Below are 10380 nucleotides of genomic sequence, written 5' to 3' on the forward strand. Positions count from 1 at the left end.
TGTGCCATATGAACACAGGGGAGTGTATCTGATGCCACAGGAGAGCCAGGAACCTGGCACATGAGAGGGAGAAGAAAGGTGAGGGAGCTTGATTTGTTCGGAAGATTAAATATTTAGGTGTCCTGCACCCATTCTGGCCACTGACTGGCTTTCCGGTGTGATTGGTGGGCAGACAGGCACCTTCCCAGGTCACTTAGACCTTCACTGGACATACGTCTGAACTGTCTTTGTCTAGTCTCTTCCCGCATCAATCAGCAGAACAGACTTGGAGAATGTTAAATGCAGCTTTTTTACAAAGCTGTATAAATGGCATGCCTATATCTAGCCTTTCCTTTCCTCCTTTTCTGTTAAATAATATCCAGGTTAATACAATAGCATCAGGAGATACCAAGAAACATCACAATGGGACCCTAAACCCCAACATACTGTTAACTCCTGTAAGCAAATGCCAGGCCAAAAAAAAAAGAAATTAAGGCAAGACTATTGACAGAACTCAAGAGAGTACGCAAAGACTGAGTTTGTGTCTTGGAAGAAAGCAACCATAGAGAGCTGCAGAGGACTGCCCTGGCAGAGGCGGAACCAGAAACTAAGGGGATTGGAAATTAGCATTTAGTTAAAAAGACAAGTAGGGGGGCAAAGGAACTTCTTGACCAAAGTTGGAAATGTAGGTAAACACAGCAAGGGGGTTGGAGAAGTTGGGTGCAGGCAGGCCCTGAAGGACCTTAACTACTAATGTGAGCAAGTCTACTGAGAAGACTATGTATTGAGCAGAATCAAAGGGTTATTACTATATTGTTTATGGTTTATTATCTTTAGGTAGAAGACAATATTGCAATAAGAGTTAAACCTCATCTGTATTTTTCTAGATAGGTGTTGAACAATAACGTCATTTAAGACCTTCCTCTATGGATTCCCAACTACCATTTCAATTTTTGCCCTTTTATGTATCATATGACCTAACTGATCCAGTGACTTGTCAGCATTTGTTCGCTTCCTGGTCTTGCCTTTCCCTTGTTTTCTCAGTCTGAAAATTATGTATCCTTCCCTGTGCTTAAATCTGATGCCGTGCAGGCATTAGTGAAATGCTACTTTTCCTGTTAAGAAGCTCTTCTGTATTTCGGTGGATCGATTTCCCACTTTCTTTGTGCTGGTAATTGACACATTCTCCCCTAAATGATACTTACTCCTACTCTTAACTTCAGTTCTCTGTTGAATTCTTAACTTCAAGAGGGCAGATAACATGACCTTCTTTCTTAAATGTTTCAATAATTTCCCCTTCTTTAAACTAACACATAATCATTATAAAATGTCAGAAATATGAAGTCAGAGATTACCCATTGTTCTACCAATGAAAGACATCTGTTTAAATTGTTGGATACTTACTTTTAGCCTTTTATCAATGCATTTTTTATTAAGATCTTCCCAAATGTATACTTTTATATTAATAGCTAATATTTATTAAATGCTTACTATAACCCAAGTACTGATTTTAGTAATTCATATATTAATTAAATGTCTTCACAAGAACCATATGCAGTAGTTAGCATTTTTATCCCTTTACAGGTGAAGAAATGACCCAGAGAGGTCACTTGCCCAAGGACACACCCAAATAAGTGAGAATATGAAAAATGGGGAGGCTGCAGGTAACACTGCTTTTGAAAAGACTCAAATAATTTTTTAACTGGAAGCAAAATGTTCTCTCATGTTGATGTACCATAATTTACTTAACTATTTTTCTTGAAATTGACATTTAAAGTTGCTCTTATTGTCATTTAAAATGGCACTGCAACTATCATTTTAGTGCCCCAGACTTTTTTTTTTTACGATAAAGTAATAATCCAAGTGAATTATTAGGTCAAAAGATATGATTATTTGGAAGCCTGTGATTTATATTACCAAGTTGTTTTCCCAAAGAGTTTCAAAAATCATGGTTCCTGGAGTAGTCACTGAAGAGTACTCTAGTGACATATTAACACTGACTTTTTAAAATAACTTTAATTCCATGGGTAAACATATGGTTATTATATATATTTGTGTCTCTTCCTTTGCTAGTGGAAGTAAATACTCTTATGCAAATTGCCTTTTTATATCTTTTGTGAAGTCCATTCCAATTCTTTGCCTATTGGTTTACTGAATATCTTAGTGTTCTTTTATCAGCTTGAAAACAGAGCTTTACAATAGAAGTATAATATGCCTGTCAGAATTACTATAGACTGTATCTGTGTTTGACAGTTTGACTATTTCAGTCATTTCTAGGAATTTGAAAGTTAAATTTTTATCTTTGCTTTTTAGTTGTAATTTCTTCTATCCCTTTTAAATCTATGAAGCCCTTGCCTCTCTAGAGAGTTAAATATTTCTATTTTCTTTTAAATAAAGTAGATATCTTGTGTTTTTAAAATAATTTTTATTCTATCTCTCAATTTATTGATTTGGTAGGATGGTTGAGAAACTTATCAAAATTTAAGAAAAATATTTTTTCTTTGATTATTTAAACAGTTAACACCAGGGGCTCCGTCTTACTCCTGTATGTGCATTGTGTGGGCTCAATACAAAGCCCTACAAAATCTAGGTCTAACATAAAAGCTTATTACAGTTGGCCTGGGCCTTTTATGCCATTGGCTGTGATTTGAAGATACACATTAATGCTGAGTTGTGGGTGCTGGTGCAGTATTCTATTGAGTGTCATATCTTTGGTTTTGACATTTCTTTCAAGAAGAAATGGAAGATTTCTTCCAAGAGATGAAATAGAATACCTGATGAAACATTTAGATGTTTTTGTAAGAAAAAAAATGTGCTATAATGGGCAGGATTTTTGTCATTCTTTGAGTTTCCTTATCTTATGCTATTAACAAATGTGTTTAGACTACTACACAGTTCAGTTGTGGTGGCGACACTGGTGCAGAACTAGGACAAACTTTTACAAAAGAAAAGCCATATGACTAACACTGAACCATCAAACATTTTAAACATGTTACATTTAACAATACTTTATTTGAAATGCAGAATTTTAAAATCAGCTAATGTGTCTAGTTTAAATGAGCATTATCAACATTTTTGGAAATATATGCAATATTTACAAGAATGGTGTATATATTTATTTTAATCTAATACTAAACTCCTGGCAGAGTAGAAAGGTATAGCTAGAGCCAAATCTGTGACTGAGTATAGAGATAATGTTGAAGCTGGTGGTGCACTAGGGACTACTGCTGTGGCTGGTGTCATCATCGGAGTCTAATCCTCTAAAGCAGAGCATTCATAAACATGGTTGAGCTTCTCAGCAATTTGAGTCAGACATTTGCTGAACAGATGATGCCACCTTGAGAACATTCTTAACCTTGATGTCATCCTTTGATGGCAGCATTTTAACCTGAGAGAGTATTTGTTTGCTTTTCATGGACTTGACTGACAAATACCCACAGAGCATTAATTGAAATCTTGAGGGATGTGATTCTCTGCTCAATCAGTTTCTCGGCAGTAACATGCTGGACCAACTCCTCAGCTGACCACTCCTCAAGCCCGGTTTCCACCTCCCGGATCCATCAACTTCTCAATATCCCACTCCATTACAGGGGTCACCAGCTGATTGACATTCTTGTTGAGGGCGCCTGGGAGAATCCAGAGAAACTCTTCAGGGTGAAATTGCCCTGGTTGGTTCCTGGGTTGGATCCTTCCCGGGAGTTGAGTCCGCACCTTGGAACTTGGACTTTATATCTTCTGATATGATGGCCCCTTGACTCTCCTCCCAACACGGAGTCTGTGAAAAAGCTCAACCATACAAAGGAACTTGTTCTCTTCAGATGACATCTATGTTTTTGAAAATGTTGGTTCGATATTACTGGAACCCTGTTACTCCATATTTCTTCAAGACAGAAAGAGTGTGTGGGTCCATCTCTCCATTTCCAGAGGCCCTTGAGATCTTCCTTAAACTAGCCATTTGAAGGAGAGGTATTGTAATACTAGCCCCAGGTGTAACATCTGGTGCCTTGAAACCTGAATAAGCTGGGTTATGCCGTTTAGCCCAATGATTTGCTGCGGTGGATAAATTTGGGAACATCCGAGGTGATAGCTCAAGCATGGCTGGGTGTCTTATAGCACCACAATACTCAAAGAATTGGCCGACGGCTCGCTTTACTGTCTTTGATTTCTCCTCAAATAGGATAATTTCACTTATAATAGCTGGAAGGGCTAGAGTGCCATCTGTGCACTGTTCCAGAAACATTCTTATAATATAGTATGTAGTCATTTGAGAACGCCCCGCAACAAGTTTGACCTGATCAAGCATCTCTTTCCCAGGTGATTCAAACTCACGTGTTAGTAGAGCAAACACAAGTGATCCCACCCAAGGCTTAGAGTTGATCCAATCAACGGCAGGCCCTGCATTGTAATTCAAAAGGAGGTTGGCACTATCTCCGTGAGTTGGCCGTTGGAGACAAACCATCATAGTCTTGAATCGTTTTTGAATCTGAAAACTGTTTGCCCTCACCTTATCACTGGATCCTTTCACTACACCTATTAAAAGATCACAACAATGTCTTAACATGGACGACATCTCTGGTGCCGTAAATTTAGGAGACTTCCCCTTATAGCTGGTACTATAGAGTGCTTTAAGAACTATCTTCCCCTCTACTGGATTAACAAGGTGTGATTCTTTTTTAACACCAACAGATAGAAGATTCTCATATAACCCATCAAATAGGAAGCAGAGGTAGATTAGACTAGCAGTAACTGGGTGAAACAATGCTCTATGTTCAGGATCAAACATTGACTTTGCAGCCCTCTCAATATCTTCTTTCTCTCCAATCCCAGGCTGTGGTTCCTCATCATCTGTAGGGTACTGACGAAACTTGCCAGTTAAGTTAAACTCCATGTTTGGCTTATAGTGGCTGTGCTCCTCCTCCTCAGGCTCTTCTATATCCTGATCATAGGGGTGGGACGGGCCTGGAGCTTGGTCAGTTTGAGGCATTGTGTTGGTTCCTAGCACAAGATATTTGCATTAGGTTAGACTATGAAACAGTAAGACCACATTTAAATTCTTTGAGAAATGATAGCATCAATTTATAGTGATCACTTTGAAGGTGCAAAGCTGTTTTGCATTTAAGTTCTATAATCTTTAATAATTATTTTATACAAGTATCATATTATACATAAGAAACTTCTGATCATTAATTTGAGCCCTTACATATTTCTACCAGTTCTCCTCCAAATATTCTACCCAAATTCTTTTATTTTAAGAAGTCATGCAAGGCAAAATATTTTGCCAACAATAGTTAATTCTGGGTAAACAAATGAAGAAAACTTCACTCCTCATCAAAACAACAAAAAAAGAACCCGTAAAATATGTCTGTGGTTGAAGTAATACATAAACTTCTAAGAATAGAAGTGAGACTAGATTGTGACTCTCTAAATTAGAATTTTAAATTAGATACCCAGACAGAGCTGATTAATTTTAATAAAGGAGAATGGTATACATAATTGTAGAAATACTGCCATGTAAAACACACCCCAAATAAGTATCACACCTACATAAATAAGTAAAGACTGTGCACTGAGATGTACAAGAGGTGAAAGGTGAATTTGGGTGTGGAATTTGCTGAATGACTTCCAATCAAGTATTTGTCAAAGAGAATTCTCAATGGCAAAAGAATTATAGCAGTTAATTCCTAGGCAGAACTTTTCATTTGGAACACAGGTACCAAAATACACTCCCATAGTACATGGCTCATCTTCTCTGTCACCTTACTTCCCTTATTTGTAATCAGAGGTTGGTTTCTAAGGAAATTTGTGATTTAAAGTGACACAAATTCTTCCTCCATATCTTGTCCTCTAAAGTCTTGCTCTGACTTCAGAGTTCAATTAGCAGCAGTCAGCCTGATGTGCCCTGCTCTCACGCTACATTTTTAAATTTTGTATCCTGCAATGATACCACAACCTTTCTAAAAACTGAGCCTTTTGCTACCATATTCTGAAGCTTAAATTCTAAGATTTTCCTACTCATGTTTTATCCAAATTACTTTTTCTCTTGAAGGTCTCATGATTTTCAAATTAAGTTATACCTTTAATTATATTTTCTGCCTCTATAAAGTTGAATACACATTCCATGTGAACAAAATCTCCATCTTATTTTCCACTATTTTGCCAGTGCTTGGCACGTACATATTTAATGAATGAAGAGAAAAACACTTATTTCCATGATGTAGCATTTTCAAAGCATGGTATGTAGGTGTCCCTGTCCCCATTACCCATTCTTCTGACCATTATCAGGATCCATCCCATGAGAGCACTAAACACAGTGCCTCTTCCCTAAATCACAGCCCCTCCTCATCCTAGACAGGCAGATTAATTAAAGTATGGTTTAGTGCCCCTGGGGGGTTCCTGAGATCCTTTCAGGGTGTTCATGATATCAAAACTACTTTCACAGTAATACCAAGGTGCTATGTGCCTTTTTCACTTGTTTTCTCACAAGTGCACAATGGAGTTTTCTAGATGCTATGACATCAGAGCCATCACTGTGATATCTAATGGAACATGTATTTGTAAACTTTTGTGTTTTAAAACTTTCCATTTAAATATGTTAAGTACTAATAACTGTGCCCCACGTAAACATAGGTCTTTGACATCTTCTCTGGATCTCATGCATGATGATTGCCCATGGCTTTTAGGGAACATGTTCTCAATTCCAAATAAGTAACTCGCAGGGGATCCTTAGAAGCACCATCATATACACCAGACCTCCCACTTATGTATGGAATAGACCTTCAATGAGACCTGCACTGTTGTCAAAATTTAGCAGAGAGCCCTAAAACCGGTCAGTTCCAAGAAACCCAAATGGAGGGATAAGACCATCTACGTAGCACATGGTAAACTGTGCAACTAGTAATCCACGTTTAGATCATATAGAACAAATTTTTGCATGAAGAAGGTAGTAATTAATAACTTTGAGGCAGGTAGTAACTGTGTTATGTATTTCCCATGGGGGAGGGGAAGATATTCCTTCCATTCATCTCAAATCAGGTGAAGGAACTTGGAAGAAACCACTTGGAGAACTTGTCATGCTTCCCTTGGGACGTGGGTCTAGGGGACAGTCTAAAAATAGTCCAGAACGGTTAGTTGGCAGCATTTGAGAAGGCAAAGTGAAGAGAGAAAGGGCTGCCCTTCAACAAACAGTGAATAAAATACATACATTTTCCACGGGCTGGGTAAGGAGTTGGCTGCAAGCTCTCTTCACATGGAAGAGGGCTTCTGGCTGTGAGCACATCAAACATCCATTAACGAAACAGGGAGGATATAAGTTGAGAGGGCTCCAGGCAACAGCAGGAGAGAGGCTGAGAGGTGAGGGGGTACAGGGCCCAAAGAGGTCTCGAAAGTCTCCCAAAAGAGAGTCAGCTTTTGTTACCTGCCACAACTAGAGGGTACCAGTGTCCTTTTAACTGTGTTGATCAACTAAGGCTTCCTGTCCTGGCCAGCTGGCTCAGCGGATGGAGCACCGGCCTGCGCCTGAAGGGTCCCGGGTTCCATTCTGGCCAGGGGCACGGGCCTCGGCTACAGGCTGGAGTCCTGGCCTGACCCCAGCCCTGGTCGGGGCAACCAATCGAAACATCAGTGTTTCTCTCTCTCTCTCTCTCTCTCCCCACTTCCACTCTCTGAAAAGCTATGGAGAGGGTATCCTTGGGTGAGGATTTAAAAATAAAAAATAAAAATAAGGCTTCCCTTCAAATGGAAGGAAAAAAAGATTTAAAGAAAGATCTATATGAAATGAGTGTTAATCAGTTTGGTAATTATTTTGCTATGTATGTAAATCAAGTCACTATTCTGTACACTTGCAACTTACATGGTGCCATATGTCCATTACGTCTCAGTAACACCAAAGGCACAAAATATTTCTGGGGGCGAAAAAGGCAGGGCCAGATGGCTTCACTGATGACTTCTACCGAACATTTAAGGAAGCAGTCAGCTCTTCCAGAACACACACGAGCAGGACGCCCTCCTCAAACCATTCAGCGCGCCCAGTATTACCTCTGTGCCAACCCAGGCACAAGGAACGACGGCGCCACGCGCCCCTCAGAACACGTCCACTGTCACCGCTGACACTGACAACGCAGAATGGCAAAGCCACCTTGGAAAATATTTTGGTCGCTTCTTATATAAAGTTAAGTACTTATCATATGAGCCAGCAATTCCACTTAAGTATTAAACCAAGAGAACTGAAAACATTTGTGCACAAAGACCTAGACGGGACTGTTCATAGCAGCTGTGTTTCCGAGCAGCCAAAAACTGAAAACGACTCAGATCTCGTCAACTAGTAAATGGATAAACAGGTACAAGGTACATCATACAGTGTTTACTACTCAGCAATAAAGAGAACGTACAGATACACCTGACAACTTGGGTCAATATCCAAAGCGTTATGAGAGAGAAAAAAAGTCCAAGCAAACAAACACAAGCATACTCTATGATCTCATTTATATTATATAACATTCAAGTAAAAACAGTAAGGATAGAAATCAGATCAGTGGTTGACAGGGACCGGGAGAGGGAAAGGACCACAAAGGGACAGGAGAAAGCTTTTTGTTGTAATGGAGATATGTAACTTGATAATGGTGATTACAGGACAACAGAAAATTTATTAAAACTCCTTCAACTGTACATTTAAATACAGAAATTTGTTGTAAGTATATTATAACTCAATAACCCTGAAATGAAAATTACCCTGAATGGAAATAAGTATATAAATTTTTTAAGAAGATTCTCAGCCCAATGAGAAAGAGGAATTATAAACTGGATGACAGCTTTGAGCTTTAATATTTTAATACCTGGCATTTAAGACCTGGACAAGGAGACTACTTATTTATTACCTGTGTAAGCAATCAGATCTACCAAGATTCCACCCAGGAGTGGCAGGATGAAGTCCACACAGGACATTCAAAGGGAAAGAAGGGGAAAAAGGGGGCATTGTCCTCTAGGACATAGGAAAAGCATCTTGGTCACGTATCCAAGAAGAAATGTTGGGGACACGCTAACTCGTGTTAAATTTGACAATTTTTCATCCTGGCTTTGAATATGATCACAACCTCTCCAGCATTGTCACTCCTGAAACACTTTCATCTTTTTTTTCCAGCTCTGCTATCCCTACCCCCAACCTGCCCCATTCTTCTGCACACCTGTAGATGCACAATTTCCCCTTTCTAGATAGTACCTCTTATTTCTGCCATTTGAAAACTTTTGTGACGCTCAAGGTTAACTTCAAAAGCTCTTACATAAAGCTTATAAAGAAGAAACAGCTGGGATGCCAAATCCTAAAATCTTTTACGAGCTGCCAGTGGCGTATGACACCACCTCTGCTTGATTTCTGAGAATTAGTTTCATAGGATTCACTCCAAAAAAAAAAAAGACAGGCTCCTGATTTCCAGATAGGGATTAGTAACACATCTTGAGCATTCTCCTGCTCTAGCACAAAGAGCTGGGCCATTTGGATGTAATCCACTGCACTCCTATTCCTTTATTAGGATACCAAGAGCAAGGGGCACCCCCTGTTTCCAAAAGGCCCTATGGTGGGTACTGCTCCAGAACACTGGGCACTCCCATGAAGACCACATCAGTCATGTGAGATGGAAGAAAGTGCCACAAACGGGAGATTTAAACTCTTCTAGTCTCCCGTGGGATGAATGAATGCTTCTCTAATTATTGTAGTACCTTAAATAGGCATATTTTGAGATTTCAGTTTCTCTCTCCTATACTCATCACCGTATTATTCTTCGATCTACGGAGAAGGTGGTTTTATTTATTAATTCATGTTTTGGTGTTGGTTGAGTAAATGGGAATAGTGAGCTCTTCCCTAGAGGTTAGAGATGGACACAAACAAAGCTTTTTCTTAATCCACTACCTGAAGCATAACATTTTACCTCTCCTATAAAACTTATTTTGCCTATAGAATTGTTATGGCTCAATGCCTACCTGGAAGACCACAAGAACATAAATTCTACAAAAAAGAGGGCTGTGTTTTCTTACTAATATTTCTATCCTCTAGACACCAGCTCATAAGAGCTCATAAATAGTTATCAATACTAAAGTAATTAAAATATTGCTATATTGCAAACCCTCTTGAGTATAACTTAAGATAAGGTATAACCCTCTTGAACTATATTCAAGCAATTCATTTGTGGGTGTGTTGGGGGTCCTTCTCTATAAAACAATCTCTCTTCACATATGAACCCTAAAAAGATTACAGTAGAATTCAACGTAGTAAGTTGCTTATCACCTCATTCTATCTAGTGCTTAGAAAGTCTGTTATCCATTGTGAGAGTTCTTGTGAAAATATGTGGGCCAACTTCATTCTACAACTCTTTTGCCAAGTTCAAAACCACAATCTCTTAGCAGCTTTTA

General features: G+C 39.0%; 1 protein-coding gene across 1 annotated transcript; it reads right to left on the bottom strand.

Moving 5' to 3' along the window:
* Nucleotides 1-3535: 3535 nt before the first annotated feature.
* Nucleotides 3536-4963, bottom strand: LOC107540266 (endogenous Bornavirus-like nucleoprotein 1). Its single transcript, XM_016216983.2, has one exon. The coding sequence runs from the start codon at nucleotides 4961-4963 to the stop codon at nucleotides 3833-3835; it is 1131 nt and encodes a 376-aa protein (XP_016072469.1). The 3' UTR covers nucleotides 3536-3832.
* Between the last annotated feature and the right edge of the window lie 5417 nt (nucleotides 4964-10380).

This window comes from Miniopterus natalensis, chromosome 10, assembly GCF_054644295.1.
Source record: "Miniopterus natalensis isolate mMinNat1 chromosome 10, mMinNat1.hap1, whole genome shotgun sequence".
Lineage (NCBI taxonomy): Eukaryota > Metazoa > Chordata > Mammalia > Chiroptera > Miniopteridae > Miniopterus > Miniopterus natalensis.